Source organism: Notolepis coatsorum, assembly GCF_963971535.1.
Source record: "Notolepis coatsorum genome assembly, chromosome: 19".
In the NCBI taxonomy this organism is placed as follows: Eukaryota; Metazoa; Chordata; class Actinopteri; order Aulopiformes; family Paralepididae; genus Notolepis; species Notolepis coatsorum.
The window spans coordinates 58,349,362-58,372,394 of record NC_140183.1 but is presented as its reverse complement, the minus strand read 5'-3'; the positions used below and the strand labels follow the sequence as shown (position 1 = coordinate 58,372,394).

Genomic DNA, 23,033 nt, shown 5'->3' with positions numbered 1-23,033 from the left:
TGTACTCACTACTAAGGCAACTAACCTATGAAGCTATGCTTGGTGACGAGTGAGTAAAAGAATGTTCTTTCTCAGACTGTAATGACAATGGACAGTGAGTTCACACATTAACAGGTTTTCCTGTTTTAACTGGCCGTATTGAGGGTAAAATAGGAGGATTGTGTTTTTCCCCCCCCGGTTCCCTGGGGACTTTATCACCTCCTATCAGACATGTTGTGCATTAATTGTGTCTTTTGTGTGGTAGGGATACGATGTAACTCTCAGCTTGATTGCTGAGGTTGTGCTAAATCTGCTGGAGAAACTTATTTCCTAAAGGGAAATTGGTTTGGTTGCTGTCATGTGTGTTTAGCAAGGCCTGTGGTCGATACTAATCAAGAATGATGTATTCTCTCATTGTGATGATGATGGGTTGTGTGTGTCATGTGACCTACAACTGGGTTGTACTGGCCACAGAAGCACATGTGTATGTTGGACCGGGGTTCTTAGAGCCCTCTCTATTCTGTGTTTTTCCTTAGTAAAAATCAGATAGCAGGTTAGCTCGTGCGCTGTGTGGAGCTGTGAAACGCTTCATAGAGCTGACTATGACTGTGTCATATTCTCTTTTTGTCGTTACGTCGTATCATGGGTGTGGGGTCGTAAAGGGGTGAACTGGTAACCTTTCCTCTCCCCATTGTTCTGTCGGTCAGGGGTACACCCCCTGTCCTTCAAGGTTCCCGTCACGTGGCGGTTCGGCACGTTACGGGGGGGGGGGGGGGGGGGGGGGAGGGAGTTCCTGGTCCCACGGCCTGGTATATTGGGCGTGTGCACCGCAGGAATTCCCCCGCCATAGAGTACGTCACCGTGCGCGTCTCTGTTGGTAGGACTTCCGTGTGCTGTTCAGGTCCATGTGATGGATCTGTTTTCAGGGGGGGTGGTCAGGGCTCCTCCTCACCAAGCGCCTACTCAGGCCTTCTGTGAGTTCGGACTCCTTCTTCCATGTGATCCATGTGAGGAAGCCTCCATCAGAGTACAGAGCCTTCCTCCTCAGATTGTCAAAGTGAGTGGACCCTCTAGAAGGGTCCTTTTCTATTGTATGTATATTCGATTCAATTCGTTTATTGAGTGTGTATGGGTTCGGTGCCTCTTCCCCGGAGGCCCTAAAACCAGTTTTTTACATGGCTCAAGGTGCAATATATTCTTTTCAATCTGTACAGCTCGCGTGGGAAGTCTCTCTGGGGATCCCCGTCTCTTTCCTATGGGAGGGTGGTGGGATGTAAAAATGTGAACATTTTTTACCCCGGCTGTGTAGACTGGGATACATACTGTTGATGCTTCCTTCTTTCTATTCCAGAAGTGTTGGAGTTAGGGAGTGTCACACCCCTCTTGTCGTTCCCCTGGGCGCCTTGGGGATTCAATGACAGGTCTAAATAGCCTGTTCATTGATGGGGGTGTGTCCCGACGCACGTATAGTGCTAGCTCGCTGTAAACAGGCGATTGACTGGCACGCCTTAGTTGCTTGTGGTTGAAACAGCGTTTTTATAAAGCAACTGAGATGGGGGTTTTTCCTCTTCCGGCGACCACATCCCATGACCTGGGTGGGTTGTCGACGGATCCTCGTTCATGTCTGGGGGATGATGACGGGATGGATCTGAACATATGTAGTGGGGTCTCACGCCCTTGGGGTGGGCCACCAGGCGCGGTTCGTCCCGACGTCTGGGTGGCGCCTTCTTTTCATGTTAAGATCAACACGCATATCTGCCCTTCTCCTGGAGTAGGCATGTCGGCGTGGTTAGGGCACGGGACTGGTTCTGGTCACGCTGGTCCAGATCAGTTGAACCCGTTGTCCGCCGGGGATGCAGATCTGCTGTTCTGGTACCCTGAGGGACTTGGGCTTTTTTCAGGGGGAAAATGCCAGGTCGGTCTGGGTGTCACAGGGTTAAGCGCTATGGAGACCCTGGTTGGGTATGTTTTTACTCAGCACTGTCGTCATGGCTTACAGCCATGCCATTCTGTACGCGCTCGATCTCGTCGGATCTCGGCCGCTACACAGGTTGGTCCTGGTTAGTACTTGGTTGGGAGACCGCCGGGGAATACCAGGTACGGTGTGCTTAGGGGCTGGTTCTCCATTGTTTTTCGCTCCTCTCTCACGCATGGCGAAGAGGGGCCTGTGGGGGTGGTTTTTTGACCTCCTCTGGTGACCCTGTGCTTCCCGTACCGCCAGGCCCGGTCCGAAGTGATGTTTGCGACCCGTAGGCCTGGGTTAACCCTTTTTGGAAACTGAAACACTTGTACTGCGGTATAGCCGGTGTATACCCGCAGGTGTGTTTTGGAGTTTTTTCTTGAGGGGTTATAGGAACAACCACCGCATTGGGTAACACCGAGGTGGTTGATTCCCTGGTGTGTTGGAGCAGTGTCAACTCCCGGGTTCACCGGTTGAGGGTGCCCCTGCACGTTCATGACGTCTGCCAATCGTGTCAGCCTTCTCTGCCTCGACCCCTCTGGGTGGGGGTTGTTAAATGGAGGCTTGGTCATGCAACACCGCCAGCTTACGCTCCTTCCGCCGGGGCGGCTGTGTTCAGCTGTCCCCTCTGGCGCCTGTCTCGTCCGCAGTCTCCAGGCTAGGGTTAACAGCCTGTTGCCTGGTTTTTCCCCGGTGCGCTGCCTGCTTCCGTTGGTTAACCTTTTTTGTGTGCTTACGGCCATGCTGACTGCCTATTCTGCAGGGTCAGTGTGCCAGGCGGTGTACTATTGGGGGGACGGGGCCCGCTCGGCTTACTGGCCTGGTTGGTTCCGCCTGGGAATACCAGGTGCAGTAACTGAGGGGCCTTTGTCCGAATACGCTGGCGATGTGGGGGGCGGGGCGCTATGTGCCCACCTGGTGGGGTCTTGATGCTGGCATCATGGACTTCTCCGGGCCCCCATTCCAGGGAGTCCAGTCCTTTTGGTGGGTCTGGGTCTTCCTTCGTGCTCCGCTGCTACGGCCTTGCCACGGGGTTGGGTTTGCCCTTGACCCCGTGATTCTGGGGGCAGTAACGAGGTTGTTCCTCCGTTCGTTCCCGGGTGGCATGCGGGTTGTGCGTGTGTGTAGTCGTGGGTCAAGCCACGGTCTGCTCACCCTGTGCGTTGAGTTGCTTGAGTGCCTCTTCGCACGGTCGGGTCCGTCGCCCTCCCGTGACGTCCCTAATAGGGGGGCTACCCTCCATTAGGGGGGGTCGGGGGGGCTCGGCCCTCCCTGTTCTGATGGTTTTGGGGGGCTGTCAGCGGGGTGTATTTGTCAGCCAAGTGGCTCCGCTTGGCCTCCCTTGTGCAGAAGGCGATGCCAAGCTAAGCCACTAACGATACAGAACGTTAGGTTATGACTATAACCAAGTTCTGTTAGTTAGGGGCGATGCTTGGCATCGGACGCCGCTGCAGCCCTTGTCCTCACCTTGTGGTGAAAGCTTGGGAAGGAGGAGAGCAGGTGACCACACACCTGCTTATGAAGGTAAGCTGATGAGGGGTGTGGTCAGACTAATACTGGTATTAGAGGTACATTTGTGGTTTATTCAGTACGCGTGCACGTACGCGAGATAGTGCAGAAGGCGATGCCAAGCATCGCCCCTAACTAACAGAACTTGGTTATAGTCATAACCTAACGTTTTTTATACTTCTTGTTGTTTGTCTTATTCTTCTCTTAACCTTGTCTTTTAACTGCCTTGCATACTGGGCATGCTCACCATAACTGTACCCTGTGTGCCACTGTTTTATATTTCATATTATACATTTTTTGTCTTGTTTTTAACTCCACTGACACTTTTGCCAAGATCATTGTTTTAATCTTGACTGTTTTGTTTTTATGCCCTGTAAGGTGACCTTGGCTGTTTTGAAAGGCGCCTCCAAATAAAATGTATTATTATATTATTATTATTATTATTATTATTATTATTATTATTATTATTATTATTATTATTATTATTATTATTATTATTATTATTATTATTATTATTATTATTATTTTATTATTATTATTATTATTATTATTATTATTATTATTATTATTATTATTATATATAATATATAATATATGAGAGGTGATATAAGACAGGAATATAGAGAAGTGATATCCAACCTCATACAAACACATATCATCTCAATTGACCACATTCAGACGGCTTTCAATTTGCTCTCGTATTTGTATATCGTACAGGTTCAGATCCCTTTCCACCCAAGGTGGGAACAGGGTGGGGAAAGGAATCCCATCCTGAGCATGACATAAGCAAAGCAAAATGTGTGAATATGGTGAACAGGCCTTCAGCCCCTTTCTCATCATGCCCTCTTCTTTCTCTCATTCTCTCTTTTACGGAGAGCGCTGTGAGGAGGGGGAGGGGAGGATGAGGGGTGGAGGGGGGAGGAGGGGAGGGATGGAGGGGGGAGGAGGTGAAGACACAGCAGCCAGACATAGTACCATACTTCAGCATCCTCCTTTGTCTCGCTGTAAAATCACCATGTCAGCTTTCTGCACTTTGCATTGTAAACGGACAAAAAGAACCTCAACTTTCCTCTGCCGGAAATCTAAAATACACACACACACGCACACACACATACGCACACGCACACACACACACATACGCACACACACACATACGCACATGCACACGCACACACACACACAAATACCTGCGCAAGAATGGATGTACACACTGTGTACACACACACACACGAACACACACACACACACACACACACACACACACACACACACACACACACACACACACACACACACACACACATTCACATCTATCTATATTCACCCCCCTATACACTCACACATACAAGATAATGTGCCAAATATTGCAACCTGAAATGACGGCCCCGAAGCCTGTCCCTAGAAGAGCTATAAAACATATACATTGAAGACATGATTTTGTAATATAATTCTTTGGATGGGCTGAGGGCCATTTTCTAAGTTTGCAACATCTGGCACATACTGTATAATGTTCAGTATTATCAACATTCATTATATGATGGTATTGTTTGTAAGTAGGTACTGACAGTTTAGGCTGGCTCAGTGATTGGCCTCCCTCCTGATTCCCTGGAGATCATCATAGCCAAGCGAACCAGAACTAAACTGAACACCATTTTATCTTTTGAAGGCCACCCACTGTTCAGTATTTTTGATGCTCTGCGAAGCTCATTCAGTGATAGATTGTTGATGCCTCAATGGTCTACTGAGCGATTGAGAAGGTCCTTTGTTCCTGCTGCGGTTACATTTTTTAACGAACACCGATAGCACTGTGTTGAGAGGCTCTCCTATTGTGTTGTGTATCCTGTATTGCAGTGGTTCTCAACTGGTCTAGCCTCGGGACCCAACATTTTCCTTAGTCATTAAGTCGCGACCCAATTTTTTTTACCACTGATTTATGTACAAAAAAATGCAGTAATACGCAATCTTTCAAAACATGAAATAAACACAAAAAAGTACAACAAAAGTGCAACTATTGCTAAAAACCCAATGAAATCAAATAATAAGGGGAGCTCCAGTAGCTCACCACGTACCGCGAGTGCTATTTCAGCGCCGTGGACAACCGTGCTCGTCACGGATCTGGGGCTGAGCGCGTTCGAATCCCGGACGGCAGCCGTGCCTTTCCCAGAGTGTCTTCCCCCCCATCTGAACCCTTTCAGCCTGCTTCTGTCGGTCGAACTTGACCAAGTATGAATGCGATGAAAAAAGCGATAAACGCTAAAAAGAACCAGCTGACTGGTCAAAGTTTAAAAAAAAAAAGAAATCAAATAATAATAAATAATTATGCTTAGCAGATTTCTTAGCTTAACATAACAGACCTAAGTTTGGGGGAACTAATGGGATAACTGGGGTTGCAACTAGAGATGTTCCGATACCATTTTTTCCTTTCCGATCCGATTCCGATACCTAAGCTTTGGGTATCGGCCGATACCGATACTGATCCGATACCAGTGCATACATTAAAAAAAATTTAAATGAAAAAAAAATTATATAAATTATAATCTTTTATATATATATAGAAGAACAAGTGTGGGAATAGAACAAGTGTGGGAATGCTGTTCCTTGTGAGTTGTTGACTTCTCTTTCTTAATTTGTACTGACTTAATTGTGGGGGAATTTGGTTAGCTGTGCATTGGTTAAAAGCAGTACCATGACACGCACAGGAGATTATACTGCAAGTACAGCACATACAGTAACAGTACACAATACAACAACAAACATGGCAACATGTCAGAGGAATACCACCAGGTTCTGATGAGGAATACCACCAGGTTCTGATAAAGAATACCACCAGGTTCTGATGAGGAATACCACCAGGTTCTGATAAAGAATACCACCAGGTTCTGATAAAGAATACCACCAGGTTCTGATAAAGAATACCACCAGGTTATGATAAAGAATATAAAGAACATCACCAGGTTCTGATAAAGAATACCACCAGGTTCTGATAAAGAACATCACCAGGTTCTGATAAAGAATATAAAGAACATCACCAGGTTCTGATAAAGAATATCACCAGGTTCTGATAAAGAACATCACCAGGTTCTGATAAAGAATATAAAGAACATCACCAGGTTCTGATAAAGAATACCACCAGGTTCTGATAAAGAATAGCACCAGGTTCTGATAAAGAATATCACTAGGTTCTGATAAAGAATATCACCAGGTTCTGATAAAGAACATCACCAGGTTCTGATAAAGAATATAAAGAACATCACCAGGTTCTGATAAAGAATACCACCAGGTTCTGATAAAGAATACCACCAGGTTCTAGGGCTGTCTTAAATGCTTCGAAGCTTCGAACGTTCGATTCGATGGCACAAGCTTCGAACATTAAAAAAAAAATCGAAGTAAAAAAAAAAAAAAAAATCAATTTTTTTTTTTTACTTCGATTTGTGTGTGTGTGTAGGTGTGTGTGTGTGTGTGTGTGTGTGTGTGTGTGTGTGCGTGTGTGTGTGTGTGTGTGTGTGTGTGTGTGTGTGTGAACTACCCATCCCAGTTAGGACAGCCGAATCCCGTCCAATCTTTCGCCGTCGACTAAAGACTCACTTCTTCAACCATTATCTGAAATGATAAAAAATAAAAATAAAAAATCTAACGTGACTAACCTTACTGTCATGCACTTGTCCTAATAAACTAACCTACACTGTAACACGCAACACTTTGATGAACATTGTTACTCAGCTGATAGAGTTGTACCCTTCTTGCTGTCTTGTCGTACAGAACTTGTAAGTCGCTTTGGATAAAAGCGTCAGCTAAATGACTAAATGTAAGTGTGTGTGTGTGTGTGTGTGTGTGTGTGTGTGTGTGTGTGTGTGTGTGTGTGTGTGTGTGTGTGTGTGTGTGTGTGTGTGTGTGTGTGTGTGTGTGTGTAGGTGTGTGTTACGTTCTGGACACCGACCTCGGTCGGTGACCACCCACATTCCTGGCATATGTCACTGGGCTTGTCACCTGTCATTTCCCTGTCAATTAGTGCTGTCACTTAGGGGTGGTTCCTGATTGGCTGTCACGGGGGTGTGTGTGGAATGTTGGTATTTGGTCTCTATTTAACATACCTCTCTTCTGCTTGTCCATTGTCAGGTCTTCACTAATTGCGTTCGGGGATAACGCGGACGGTTCTACTGTGGACCTCCAATAAGCTCCCATTTACCTTATCTTACACTTGTGCTTTTAGCACTTGTTCTCTCTTAGAATTTACTCTGTGTTCTTACTATTAAAGTCGAACCTGTTCAAGAGTAAACACTCTCTGTCTCTGTGATTGCCTTCAACCATTGGAATTCACCTACCTGCATTCTGACAGAAGACCTGACCATCAGAATTCCATGGAGGCCATCATGGAGATGCTCCGGACGCAGGGAGCAGCCCAGACACGGATGGAGGAACATCAGCAGCTGGTCAGCGCCGAGTTAATCCGACTCAATGGGGTCGTCGGATCATCCCAAGCGGTGGCGCAGTCGGCGTTGGCCACAGCTCGACAAGCCCAAGAAGGAGTGGCTGGTGTGCAGTCGGCGGCGGGGGAAGCAGCGCTCCACGCAGAAGAAAGTCGGGGGGGGTTCGGGGTCCAGGAGCGGTCCCGCGAACCACATCTGCAGGCGCCCGCTCGCTATGACGGATCACCGGATGGTTGTCGGGAATTCATCACCCAGTGTCTACTCGTTTTCCGGCTGCAACCACGATAATTTCCATCGGAGACAGCGCAGGTAGCGTATATTATCACACTGCTCACCGGCGAAGCTCTCTCCTGGGCTACGGCGGAATTAGAGGCAGGGGCGATAATCTGCGACAGTCTGGACGCCTTTACCCGGGAATTGAGAAGAGTATTCGATACTTCCCGGGTACTCTCGATCTTCGAGGCTGGTGGTCGTCTTCTCGACTGCCGGCAGGGCCTCCGCACAGTCGCAGCTTATGCTATCAAGTTTCGGATCTTGGCTCGGGAGACAGCTTGGGCGGAGAACGTCTGCATGGTTCTGTTCGTCAGGGGACTCTCAGCGCGGATGCGAGATGCTCTCTCCGCGCGTGAGATCCCCGAGCAGCTGGAAGTGCTGATCAACACCACCATCAAGATGGATAATCGGCACCGGGAGAGGGAGAAGGAGCATGTCAACAACACCCAGCCCCAGGTATGTTTTCCTTCTTCTCCTGGTGTTGATAATTCCATGCATTACACGAGTGGGCCACTGGGTGATGAATCCATGCAGCTTGGAGCGCTGTCGCTCTCGGACGCCGAGAGGCAGCGCTTCATCAAAGAGCGACGCTGCTTCCGGTGCGGCCGCACCGGTCACCGCTTCGGCAGCTGTCGGGTCCAGGCTGTATCGGCTCGGCGCCAATCGGGGATGGAAGGTGCGCCGTCGGGCCTCGAGAGGGCGCCAGCAGGTGGGCTCATTCCTGCCAAAACCACGGATTCTCGCACATTTTTTGAGGTGGTGATCAACTGTGGGGGTGACATTAGGGGAACTAAGGCTCTCATTGACTCAGGGGCGGCGGGCAATTTTATTCACGTGGGACTGGTGAAGGAGTGGGGAACCCCGGTGGAGGACTTAGGGGTTCCCTTACCAGTCTATGCCCTGGACGGTCGGCCCCTGGGCAGTGGGAGCGTCACCCAGCGCACAGTTCCCTTACACATCCGGGTGGAGGGTGGGGAGTGGGAATGGGTTACTTTTTTTTTGTCATCTTTTCCCCCTATTCTGTCATGGTGTTGGGTCATCCCTGGTTGTCGTCATGTGTTCGTGTCATTAATTGGAGCACGGGCGAACTCTCAACGGCGGCCGACGTCAAGTCGATCGTCAGCGGGAGTTTGCCCAAACCCTTGTCTCCCCCCCCCTCTTCTCTTTTGTCTCCTCCCTCTTTCTCCAGGATGGTGGGGAGCGTGGCAGATTCTGATCTACCCTCTAATCCCGATTTAATAGGGGTGCCTGAGATCTATTGGGACCTGGCGGACGTTTTTAGCAAGACGCGTGCTAAAGCACTTCCGCCTCATAGATCATACGACTGTCCCATTAATCTTCTACCCGGTACCTCCCCGCCTCGCGGGCGAATGTTCTCTCTCTCACGCCCCGAAACCTTGGCCATGAACACCTACATAGAGGAGGCATTGCTTGCGGGGCACATACGCCCTTCCACTTCCCCTGCCGGCGCTGGCTTCTTTTTTGTTGATAAAAAGGATGGGGATCAGCGCCCATGCATTGATTATAGGGGATTGAATGACGTTTCCATCAAGAACCGATATCCTTTACCCCTCATGGACACGGCCTTTGAGTGCTTACAGGGGGCACAGGTCTTTTCTAAACTTGACTTACGTAATGCATACAACCTGGTCAGGATTAGAGAGGGAGACGAGTGGAAGACTGCATTTAACACACCCAATGGGCACTATGAGTATTTGGTCATGCCCTTTGGTTTGGCTAATGCTCCGGCAGTCTTCCAAGCCCTGGTTAACGACGTGCTGCGAGACTTGATTGGGGTGTCGGTGTTTGTCTACTTAGATGATATCCTGATTTTTTCTCGCGATATGGTGCAACACCAAATGCACGTTCGGGAGGTGCTAGACCGTCTCCTCAAGCATCAACTATTCGTTAAGGCTGAGAAGTGTGTGTTTCACACGGACACCGTGTCCTTCCTGGGCTTTGTGTTGACGAAGGGCGATCTGCGCATGGATCCAGCCAAGGTGAGTGCAGTTTTGGACTGGCCACGGCCTTCGTCGCTCAAGGGGTTACAACGGTTTTTGGGCTTTGCAAATTTTTACAGGCGCTTTATTCGCAATTTTAGCGCCTTAGCCAATCCCTTAACAGCTCTCACTAAGGCCTCTCTCCCTGGCTTTGAATGGTCGCCTAGGGCTGAGTCGGCCTTCTGCGATCTTAAACGTCGTTTTACATCCGCTCCTGTATTGATCCGCCATGACGCGGAGGTTCCGTTCATTGTGGAGGTGGATGCCTCTGACGTCGCGGTGGGGGGGGTGCTCTCTCAGAGATGCTTAAAGGATGGGAAAGTGCACCCGTGTGCTTTTTTTTCTCGCCGTCTGTCACCAGCCGAGCGTAATTACGACGTGGGTAATCGGGAGTTATTGGCGATCAAATTGGCACTGGAGGAGTGGAGACATTGGTTGGAGGGGGCGGCACATCCTTTCATTATTTGGACTGACCATAAGAACTTGGCTTACATCCAAGGGGCTAAACGCCTTAACGCTCGCCAGGCCAGGTGGACGTTGTTCTTCACACGATTTCGATATACCATCTCCTATAGACCCGGCTCCAAGAATATCAAACCTGACGCGTTGTCGCGCCAGTTTGATCTTCCTGGGCGGGAGGAGCAGCCCCATCCCATTATTCCACCGGCCTTGATTTTGGCACCCGTGTCTTGGGGCATAGAGAAGGTGGTAAGGTCGGCGCTAACGCGGGAGCCCGATCCTGGTGGGGGTCCTCCGGGACGGTCGTATGTTCCCAAGGTGGCGCGCTCACGCTTGCTACAGTGGGCACATGCGTCATCCCTCACCAGCCACCCAGGGGCAACCAGGACCCTGGAATTTATCCGTAGGAGGTTCTGGTGGCCGACAGTGGAGGGGGATACGCGTTCCTTTGTGGCGGCCTGTCCGGTGTGCGCACGTAGTAAGACCTCTCGACGGGCACCGGCGGGTCTCCTCCGACCACTTCCTATTCCTAAACGACCCTGGTCACACATATCTCTGGACTTTATTTCTGGTCTTCCCCTTTCGGACGGATTCACCACCATTTTGGTGGTGGTGGATCGGTTCTCTAAGGCGGCTCACTTTGTCCCTCTCCCCAAGCTTCCTTCGGCCCGGGAGACTGCTGATTTAATTATACAGCATGTCTTTCGGGTCCACGGGCTGCCAGTAGATATCGTGTCGGACCGGGGTCCTCAGTTCGCCTCCAGGTTCTGGAAGGCGTTTGCCGCCGGCCTCGGCGCCTCTGTCAGTCTGTCGTCTGGGTTCCATCCACAGTCGAACGGGCAGACGGAGAGGGTCAACCAGGATTTGGAGGGGGTCTTGAGGTGTTACGTTGCCGGTAGTCCGGCAACGTGGAGTAGGAGGTTGGCTTGGGCTGAGTACGCGCATAATACCCTTCTCTCCTCTTCTACCGGTATGTCTCCCTTTCAGTGCCAGTATGGTTTTCAACCTCCTCTGTTTCCCGAGCAGGAGCAGGAGGCGGAGGTGCCCTCGGCCCAGGCACATGTGGCTCGCTGTCGCAGGACGTGGAAACAGGTTCGGAAGGCGCTACAGAAGGTTTCGGTTAGTACCCAACGGCAGGCTAACCGTAAGCGTCGTCCGGCTCCAGTTTACCGTCCAGGGCAGCGGGTTTGGCTTTCCACCCGGGATCTCCCTCTCCGGGTGGAATCCAAGAAGCTGGCTCCTCGCTTTATAGGACAATTTAAAGTGATTCATCGGGTTAATCCAGTGGCTTACAAGCTACGACTTCCGAGCTCTATGAGGGTTCATCCGACGTTTCATGTGTCCCTGTTGAAGCCATTCCTCTCATCGCCCTTGGCCCCGCCACTGCCTGTGGTTCCTCCACCCCGGTTTATTGGCGGTCAACCCATTTACACGGTGCAGAGGATACTGGGTTGTAGGCGGAGGGGTAGGGGGTTTCAGTTCTTGGTGGATTGGGAGGGGTACGGGATAGAAGAGCGTTCTTGGGTGCCTCAAAGGGATATTTTAGATCCCAGCCTGATCGCTGATTTCCGGCGGCTGAATCCCGAGGCTCCTAGGTGAACGTCTGGTGCCGTTCGTCGGGGGAGGGTACTGTTACGTTCTGGACACCGACCTCGGTCGGTGACCACCCACATTCCTGGCATATGTCACTGGGCTTGTCACCTGTCATTTCCCTGTCAATTAGTGCTGTCACTTAGGGGTAGTTCCTGATTGGCTGTCACGGGGGTGTGTGTGGAATGTTGGTATTTGGTCTCTATTTAACATACCTCTCTTCTGCTTGTCCATTGTCAGGTCTTCACTAATTGCGTTCGGGGATAACGCGGACGGTTCTACTGTGGACCTCCAATAAGCTCCCATTTACCTTATCTTACACTTGTGCTTTTAGCACTTGTTCTCTCTTAGAATTTACTCTGTGTTCTTACTATTAAAGTCGAACCTGTTCAAGAGTAAACACTCTCTGTCTCTGTGATTGCCTTCAACCATTGGAATTCACCTACCTGCATTCTGACAGGTGTGTAGGTGTGTAGGTGTGTGTGTAGGTGTGTGTGTGTGTGTGTGTGTGTGCGCGCGCACCTTGTAGAATTCCACACATAAGAAAGAAAGATACTGGGATGAATAAACAAAATAGGAAATAAAATGTAGAAATGCATGCAATACATAAATAAATATGAATCTCCATATATGAAATATAACATTTAGATAAGGTGCTACTGAGATGTTTTGGTGAGTTCTTTGTTTTTTTGTGGAAGTTGCCCTTCTTAAAAATGCATGAACATTCACTGATAATTGGTCTGTAGTGGAGTCTACAAGGTCTACATTGCCGGACCATGTAGAATCCGGACCTTGTAGACTGACATAATTCTGTGCATAGTTTAGTCTACACAGGCCATATTTCAAATAATCAAAATCTTACTTCATTCATCTTAAACATTCTTGATTTGGGGGATTGGTAGTTCCCATGAAATCTGAAGTTGTTCAAACGACAACAGCGATCCACCTTGAATTAAATCACACAGCCGAGTGAAACCTTGTTGGATGCGTCACAGTCACGAAAGGGGCTACTTAATTAATTAATCCAACCCACTTTATTTATAGAGCACATTTAAAAACAACAACGTTTACGAAAGTGCTGTACAAGTCCCACAACATAAGATAAAAAAAAAAAAAAAAAAAAAATAATTTTTTTTTTTTTTAATCTTTTTTATTTTTTTTTTTTTTTTTTTCGAAGCTTCGAATTAAAATCGAAGCTCGGCCCCGAAGCTTCGATTGCCAAAAAAAGCTTCGAAGGTCAGCCCTACCAGGTTCTGATAAAGAATATAAAGAACATCACCAGGTTCTGATAAAGAATACCACCAGGTTCTGATAAAGAATAGCACCAGGTTCTGATAAAGAACATCACCAGGTTCTGATAAAGAATATAAAGAACATCACCAGGTTCTGATAAAGAATATGAAGAATATCACCAGGTTCTGATAAAGAATATAAAGAACATCACCAGGTTCTGATAAAGAATATAAAGAACATCACCAGGTTCTGATAAAGAATATGAAGAACATCACCAGGTTCTGATAAAGAACATCACCAGGTTCTGATAAAGAATATGAAGAACATCACCAGGTTCTGATAAAGAATATGAAGAACATCACCAGGTTCTGATAAAAGATAAAGTGTGTGTGGAATTAGGCCGAACCCCCTGATGAATCAGATAAAGAAATAGACTGTTGTTAAGAGCAATAAACTGTGGACCGTGGCGAATAGAGAATATAAGAAACAGAGAGACTCAGTAAAATGAGGAAAATATATAAAATATATATGATCTATAATAAAAGAGGGGTGATATAAGACAGGAATATAGAGAAGTGATATCCAACCTCATACAAACACATATCATCTCAATTGACCACATTCACACGGCTTTCATTTTGCTCTCGTGTCACACTCAGGTTGAGATCCCTTTCCACCCAAGGTGGGAACAGGATGGGGAAAGGAATCCCATCCTGAGCGTGACATAAGAGCAAAATAGCCACCGTGTGAATATGGTGAATAATAGGCCTTCAGTCCCTTTCTCATTATGCCCTCTTCTCTCTCTCTCTAACGGAGAGCGCTGTGATGAGGAGGGGGAGGGATGGAGGGGGAGGGGTGAGGGATGGAGGGGGGAGGAGGTGAGGGGTGATTAAATCAGATAAAGAAACAGACTGTTATCTGATAAAGAGCAGCAATAAACTGTGGGCCATCTAGTCCATTTGTTCCCTTGTCATTTCTTCGACGAGACTAACGGAGAAGAACAACACTTGTTCTGATAAATGAACAGTTATCAAAGACGTTAAAAAAAAAGCAGCTCTAATTTGGGGAGGCGTTTGAAAGAGGCAATATTGTGAGGATATACCAAAAAAGTTGTGAATCATCTTGAATGCTTCTTTGTTGGGGCTAATGACAATGTTACTTCTGACTCTGGCCGCGTGTCGAGTGCTTTGAAGTCGGTGCTTTGGAAGAGTGAGACTATTATGAGAAGAACAAGGAAATCCTTTTGATGAAGAACGGGTCTCTGTGTGTGTGTGTGTGTGTGTGTGTGTGTGTGTGTGTGTGTGTGTGTGTGTGTGTGTGTGTGCGTGCGTGCGTGCGTGCGTGCGTGTGTGTATATGTGTGTGTGTGTGTTTATTCATTGTTTTAAATTATTATTTTCTTTTAAGTTATTTTGTGCATCACTCTGTTTTGAATTTGATGCAAATTTGCAATGCATGAGGGTCATCCTTTTGTATTAAATGGCTGCATAAAGCAAGCATTTGTTGACGCTCATGTTGATAAGAGTATTAAAACTTGGAACTTGAAAAAGATCTGTTTAAGGTAGATAAAAATTCGATTAATTTGCGATTAATCGCGAGTTAACTATGGACAATCATGCGATTAATCGCAATTAAATATTTTAATCGATTGACAGCACTAATATATATATATATATATATCACAACTGCCAATACTGAATGATAGCAGGCAATAGAGTTGCATAAATATGAAATCAATCATAAAAGGCTCCTTTATCTTGTGCACACAGTACTCCAAACACAGAGCATGAGTGAGATAATGATATATACATGCATCTGGGCGCCAACTAAGGACACGTCATTTTTGTATTGTGTGTGTGTGGTTCCAGTATAAGGGATGGAGCATAAAAAAGCTATATAACTATATACTGTATAGCTATATATTTCCCCTCTGCTTCATATCACACGTCACGTCACTGCTTCATATCTGTAGCCTACCTCATCTATATCACTTTATTACAATCAGCAGCCTTTTTCACCTGGGTTAAAATCATTTGTGAATTTGTTTATTATTTGTTTATTAGCAAAGGATCCCCATTAGCTGACACCAAGACGTCAACTAGTCTTCCTGGGGTCCGACTCCGAGACAACATTAAAACATTACAACATATACATTGCAATTAAAACATAATACAATTAAAACATAGCAAGACATACCAACCAAGGAAACACAACATAGCAAGACGTACCAACCGAGGAAACACAACAACATTAACACACAAACAAATGATATCTAAATATATACATCAACGGTAACATATTGCATAACTCAACATTATCAATATTGGCTCACATGTAAGATTTTAATTTATTTTTGAAGCTTGCTACACCTCTTATGTCACGTATGTCACTTGGAAGATAATTCCATGCCCTGATAGCCCTATATAAAACTGTTCTTTGCATACTGTTAGTATTTGCATGGGGTAGAATAATCTGCCCTCTACTTGCCCCTCTGGTAAAATGCATGTGCACATTTGAGCTGTAAATTATTTTATCCGTGATATATTTAGGACTGTGGGTTGTGATCACTTTATGAAAACAAATTAATAAGTTGGCAGAAAGTATTTTCTCAACACTCCGCCAACTAAGACGTTCATGCATTTGAACAACACTAGTCCTATATGAACAACCAAGAACGAGTCTTGCTGCCTTATTTTGTACCACTTGTAACCTATTTAGCAACTGTTTTGAAGCAGAAGCCCACACTACAGAACAGTAATCCAAGTGGCACAAAACCAAAGCACAAACAATCTGATTAAACAATGCAAATGGAAGGAATGGTGCACATTTCCTGGCAGTAGCAACAGCTCTACCCATTTTAAAAACAGTTTTGTTTATGTGATCAGACCATGATAAAGTACTATCAAGCCAAAGGCCTAGAAGCTTAGTTTTTTCAACCTGCTGTATAGGTTGACCTGCAATTTGTAGAACCAATGTAGGTTTACGTGCCAATCTTTGATTGGTCCCAAAAATCATACAAACAGTTTTTGATATGTTAAGCACCAGCTTATTTGTTTTTATCCAGTCATATAAAATGTCCAATTCACCAGCCAAAACCTGATTAAGCTCAGAGTTTGTAGCTGCAGCATAATAAAGGGTTGAATCATCAGCATATAAAGTCAGACTAGCCTGATGAATAGAAAAAGGCATATTATTAGTAAAAATAGAGAATAAGAGGGGCCCCAGGCAACTCCCTTGTGGGACACCGCATTCTAACCCTCTACTGCCTGACAAAGCACTGTTAAAAAAATAGACCCTCTGAGACCTCGAGAACAAATAACTCCTGAACAATTAAATTGCTGAGTTATTAAAACCATAGTAGATGAGTTTTTGTATTAAAAGATTGTGATCGATCACATCAAATGCGGCACTGAAGTCTAACATAATAGCACCCACCAGCATTGAACTATCGATAGCTGAAAGCCAACTATCAGACATTTGTGTCAAAGCAGTACTGGTCGAATGACCGGCCCTGTATGCATGTTGGTGTACAGTTGTTTTAGCTGAAAAGTAGGCCTGGACTTGCTCAGACACAATCTTTTCCAGTAATTTACTGAGAACAGGTAAAATGCTAATAGGCCTACTGTTGGGACCTCCAAAAGGTAATTTAGCATCTTTAGGAAGTGGAATGATCTTTCCCTCCTTCCATAACAAAGGACACATGCCACTGATTAAACACCTATTAAAATGTGACAGATTGGTGCAGAGATATGAAACGCAGCTATTCTCAACAATTTGCTATCACGGTGGTCATTACTAGTGGATTTAGAGACTGGTAGAGAGTGCAATAGCCTATCCACAGTCACAATATCCACCTGTTGGAATTCAAAAACACAGTTTTTATCCTTCATAATGTGTTCTTTTATCAACACCTCAGAGTTGTTATTGACAATATTATCCATTCCCTGCCTAAGCTTGGACACCTTGTTTACAAAATAGTCATTAAAATAATCAGCAATGTGAAGAGGCTTAGTCAGATAAATACCACCATCTGATTCCACAAACGAAGCCAGGGCAGATTTTTTACCCATGATTTCATTCAGTACATTCCAGATTTTTTTACTGTCCCTACTGCTTTCTGAGATGTTCTCCTTATAATAGGTTCTCTTACTTAATCTGTTAATTTGAGTAACCTGGTTTCTTAATTTACAGTAATGATTTCTATCTTCAATTAGACCCGATAAAAACGAAATCTTCTTGGCCTCATCTCTTTGCAACATTAAGTCCTTTAAAGAGTTATCAATCCAAGGAGCACATTTAGCTTTGACAGTGAACTTTTTTAAAGGGGCATGTTTGTTCACAATTTTCATTAAATAATCCATAAATATATTTGTGAATAATTCCGAGGTGTAAATTATGCTAAATAACATCGTCAAGAAAGCACAGCAGAGCTTTCTGAAAGTTTCGGTACGAGTACTTTTATCGCTGTGCCATTGAAAGTGTGCTGATACCCGACCGCTCAGGACTGCAGGCTGCTTCTACAAAGGACCGTAAAGACAGCAGCTAAAAACCCAAAACGACAGCGACTTGCTGCAAAAGGAAAATGCCCAAAACATCAGGAAGGACACCGGCCACCTGGCTCATGTTCTGTTCTCTCGCTCCTTCCATCTGAAGGAAAACGTTACCGGAGCATCAAATCACACGCCACCCGACTCAGGAACAGTTTCTTTCCATAACAGGCAGTCAGGTTGCTGAGCAGCTGACGCACCCATAGCACTTCACATTGTTGATGTTGTACATTATGTAATGTTATTGTGTAATGTTATTGTGCACTGTATAATGTATGCCTGTGGTGTTTTTTGTTGTTGTTTTTGGGACGGTGTGTCCTTTGTGTGCCCAAGGCAGAGAGAGTATAAGTATTTCATTGTATTTTTAATACACATATGACAATAAAGTCGAACTTTCTCTCTCTCTCTCTCTCTCTCTCTCTCTCTCTCTCTCTCTCTCTCTCTCTCTCTCTCTCTATCTCTCTCTCTCTATGGCAAACCCTGAGCAATATAGACAATATCATATTGCGATTATCTTCGCAATATTATAATTTTCAAGGCTTAGTCTTAAGTTAAGAATCTACATTTCCTTTTCATGTAGTTTCTCAACTCTTAGTATATTGTGGGAATACTGTCATTTGACCTGCTGTCATTACGCTGATGACCGTCCTCCTTGTATACAGGCCTGGCATTTCAGCCAAACCCTTCTCAGTCTCACTGTCTCTCATTTATTATACTTAAAAACAAATGTAATGCCCATATTGCAGACTTCATGATATTGTTGTTTTATATATTGCGATATTAATTTGTATATAATGCTCAGCCCTAAACCTCACCCGTCCTGTACTCTAAATTAAAACGACTACCATACTGTCTTTACACCTGTACATATTATACTACAACTCTGTACATACATTTGATTAGCACTACACTCTGTAGTACTAATTTGTATATTTTGTACCAAGTTTAATCACCTGTACATTGTATATTGCTGATTTGCTGTTGCACTTTGTTGTATTGTATTATACGTGCTGTATAATGACAATACATTTGAATCTAATCTAATGTAAAACAAATCTAAGAATGAATGGCAAAAGCCACTAGATGCAGGTCTGATTATAATCTTTCTACAGTGTCTACATACTGTATCTCTCGTCTCTTACAATCCACCTCCTGCTTCCAGTGTGTACTGCCAGACAGAAGTGATGTATTGTGTCCTTATGTCCTTCTCAGATTTTCCATTTAACTAATTAAGTTCGATTTTATTTCTTATCTCATGTTGATAACCCAAAACTGTTCTTTAATCATGAGTTAAACTCCTAGGGTTTAATGAGTCCATCTCCTAGGGTCTAACTCCTCTCTCAACAGCCACCCTTCTTTCACCAAACCACAGCACGGTCGTCTGGTAATCGGAAGGTTCCCGGTTCGATTCTGGCTCTTCTCTGCAGCGTGTCGAGGTGTCCTTGAGCAAGACACTTAACCCCTAACTGCTCCCAATGAGCAAGTTGGCACCTTGCATGGTTGCCTCCACCATAGAATGTGTGAGAGAATGGGTGAATGTGAGGCTTAAGTTGTAAAGCGCTTTGGATAAAAGCGATATATAAATGCAGTCCATTTACCATATAACCTACATTAAATGCTAATGCAGAAGTACAGTGTAACTGGCATGCATAATATCATCTATCGACATGTAATTAGTTTGTTTTAAAACGGCGTTTGTTTTGTATAATATTAAATTGAATAATTTTTTTTAGGTTTGAGCCTATACAATGAACTTCTATAATAAATAGTATTGAGTATTGCGTGAGAGACTGTAGAAATATTCTGTGTATGGTTTAGCTTTTATCCATAACAAATATTTAAAATTGACAAATTTTGCGCCTCAAAGCCCACGGAACTGAAACGCAAAATGTCAACGTGAATGTAAGCAGTGGTGAACCAATGAGAAAGATAAACAAATAACATAAACAAAAGGTAAGGCGTATATATTTTTTGCGGCAGTACGTTTCTTGAATTTCCCCAAGGAGATCAATAAAGGAATATCTTATCTATCTTATCTTAAGATCGCGTACAATCGGAAACTAGACCAGAAAACCGGATGAACTATTGATCTGAACTATAGATCCAAATTATCCAATTCAATCTTACAACAAACTGTGTGAATGACGCAAGGACGCAAACCTTGATCACTCAGCCTGTCCGAGGTTTGACACCTCCATAAACCTGTCACGGTTTGAACCTGTGGTCTATAGATAAACAAGTGGTAGTTTACTCTTGAAAACTGCTACAGCGTCTGTGGTAATGTAACGTCAATAACCCACAACGTCGATAGCTACGAAGCCTGTCGCTGTGCCCTGCGGGTCGTGTGGTACGTACTTCTAATGCAGCGGCAGGAAACATCAATTCAAAGTCACTGGTAAACAGATACTTGACAAGTAAAAAGTGACTCTAATTCTGACGTAGCAATGGAAGAGGGACTGGGAAAGAATGGCCAAAAAGCAAGAAATGTAAGAATCTAACAGACAAGTTCCCTCACATAGCACAAACACACACACACACACACACACACACACACACAGAAAAAGACCTTCATCCCTACCTCGCATCATCCTGACTCTTCCACTTTTCTCAGATGTTTTGTCCCACTTTCAGACTCTTTTATCTCTCACTCTGTCTAACACCTTTTACCCACACACACACACACACACACACACACACACACACACACACACCAGTGTGTTGTTCGTCCTCAAGCAAAGCTCTGTTAGGTTCTCACCCTGGCGTACATATATCAGTCTTCACCTTTTCAGTCACCGCCTCACCTTCCTTGTGTGTGTGTGTGAGTGAGTGTGTGTGTGAGTGTGAGTGTGAGTGTGAGTGTGAGTGTGTGTGTGTGTGTGTGTGTGTGTGTGTGTGTGTGTGTGTGTGTGTGTGTGTGTGTGTGTGTGTGTGTGAGAGAGAGAGGGGGATGTCCCCTTGTTTTTTCTCTCTCTACCTTTTGTCTCCACCGTTGTAGTGCATCACCCACTCACCACACACCAAGTCACCATTTATTCTGATAGTTAATGTCTCTGAGCCCTTTCTGCTGTCCTTCCAAATCAAACGTATTACAGGTAGATGGCATGATTCCCCAAGCCCTTCTACACTCAGAACTTTCATTTCTCATCGTTTGAATAGGGCGAAATTCAAAACATAATGAAATAGACCGAAACGACTGGCAGTGATGAGCCTTTTGCACATTTCCTAGAGGGTATCGGATAAGGTACAGATAATATAGTGAACTCGACTGTATGCAGAACATTGCGTGGTGCATGTCTGCACAGTGTTCGATTTCCACAGATCTCTGTCAGTAAATATTGCACAGTAAGTATTGCACTACGAGAGAGTTGCACGCCCGTAAAGGTAGGGTTATTTAAAGCTTTGAATGGGTTAATTGGGTTCTGGAGGTGCGGTTATGGAAAGTGTGCAGGGTTGGGGTGGTCTGTGGTGGTGGGACCCATTGTGACATCTTTTCTTGGAGCACCAGATACCTGGCAGTGCCCCTGGGTGGATACAAATTGCTACTAGTTTATAGCAAATGAAATGGGCTTCTTAACCCTTTCACTGCCACACTACAGAAGGTTAACCCTTTACTATCACACTACCGACGGTTACTGTAGTGTGGCAGTGAAAGGGTTAACCTGCTGTTGTGTGGCACTGAAAGGGTTAACCTTCTGTGTATTGTCGCAGTGAAAGGGTTAACCATTTGGTAGTGTGGCAATGAAAGGGTTAAAGGAGCATATTATGTATATTTTCAACAATTCTATTATACGACTTCCTTGAATGCATGGAACATGTTTGTTACACTTTTTGAAAAAACTATTTTAATTATTTATTTTACAGCACCTCTTTCTTCTCTTGCATTAACCCTTTCACTACCACACTATAGAAGGTTAACCCTTTCACAGTGAAAGGTTAACCCTTTGTAGTGTGGGAGTGCAAGGGTTAATGCGTAATTTTTCTTGGGTGTAGCACACACCAAAATTGTAATTAATTACAGTATCTCTGGTACACTCAAGAGTAAAAAAATAAATAAACTGACTCCAAAAAGCACAGTTGTTATGGTTTGTAACCGACCCCAATCGCACAACACAAGACAGGTATGAGAGTAAGCCAAAACAGGGTAAATATTTATTATTGAACAAAAAGCGGCACAGTCCCTTTAAGGGAGAACACAAAAACACTAGAGTCAAGGAAATATGGAAAATGCGGCACTGTGCCTTTAAGAGGCGAACAGGCTAAGGGACTAAGGCTAAGGGCCAGGGCTAAGGGCCAGGGCTAAGTGTCAGGGCCAGGACCAGGGGCACTGGAGAGGGGGACAGGGACAGAGGCCCGGAGAGGCGGGCTGGAGACAGGGACAGAGAACAGGGTTAAGGCCTTGGACAGGGCGAGGGCCAGAGCTGCTTACAGGGATGAGGACAGGGTTCCGACGGCGGAGGCCTGGCACGGGGACAGGGGCCCGACAGCGGAGGCCGGGCACGGAGACAGGGGCCCGACAGCGGAGGCCGGGCACAGAGACAGGGGCCCGACGGCGGAGGCCTGGCACGGGGACAGGGGCCCGACGGCGGAGGCCTGGTACGGGGACAGGGGCCCGACAGCGGAGGTCGGGCACGGAGACAGGGGCCCGACAGCGGAGGCCGGGCACGGAGACAGGGGCCCGACGGCGGAGGCCGGGCACGGAGACAGGGGCCCGACGGCGGAGGCCTGGCACGGAGATCCTCTTCGTCCCTACACCGAGTAGGGCTCTGCTGCTCTTAAAGGAATCCTCCTCCTCCTCCTCGGATGCTGCAGACGGGCAGCGCAGAACACAGGGGGTCCCAGGGGACCGGGGCGAAGAGACGCCATCCTCCCGTGAAAATAGGGAGCGATGGCGCGCCGGCTTGACGTCTGGAGTGGGAACACTGACAACCTCCCGTAGAGAATTAGAGAGCGAAGGCGGTGTCCCACTCCAGGCAAACGGCGACAGGTGGTGATGGCCGGCACGTCGTCTCACGCCGGAGACGCGGCAGGTGATGGTAACGTACAGAATGGTAACGTAC

General features: G+C 45.9%; 1 protein-coding gene across 2 annotated transcripts in view; it reads right to left on the bottom strand.

Moving 5' to 3' along the window:
* Positions 1-23,033, bottom strand: part of rorc (RAR-related orphan receptor C) — an 88,524-nt gene that overhangs the window by 32,601 nt on the left and 32,890 nt on the right. The window contains exon 1 of one of the 2 annotated variants that reach the window (XM_084336085.1): positions 20,555-20,641. The exons of the other annotated variant lie outside the window; for it this stretch is intronic. Coding sequence (XP_084192211.1) covers positions 20,555-20,564 — 10 coding nt within the window. The 5' untranslated portion in view covers positions 20,565-20,641. Of the gene's footprint in view, positions 1-20,554; positions 20,642-23,033 lie in introns of those variants that run through there. 2 annotated transcript variants of the gene reach the window in all.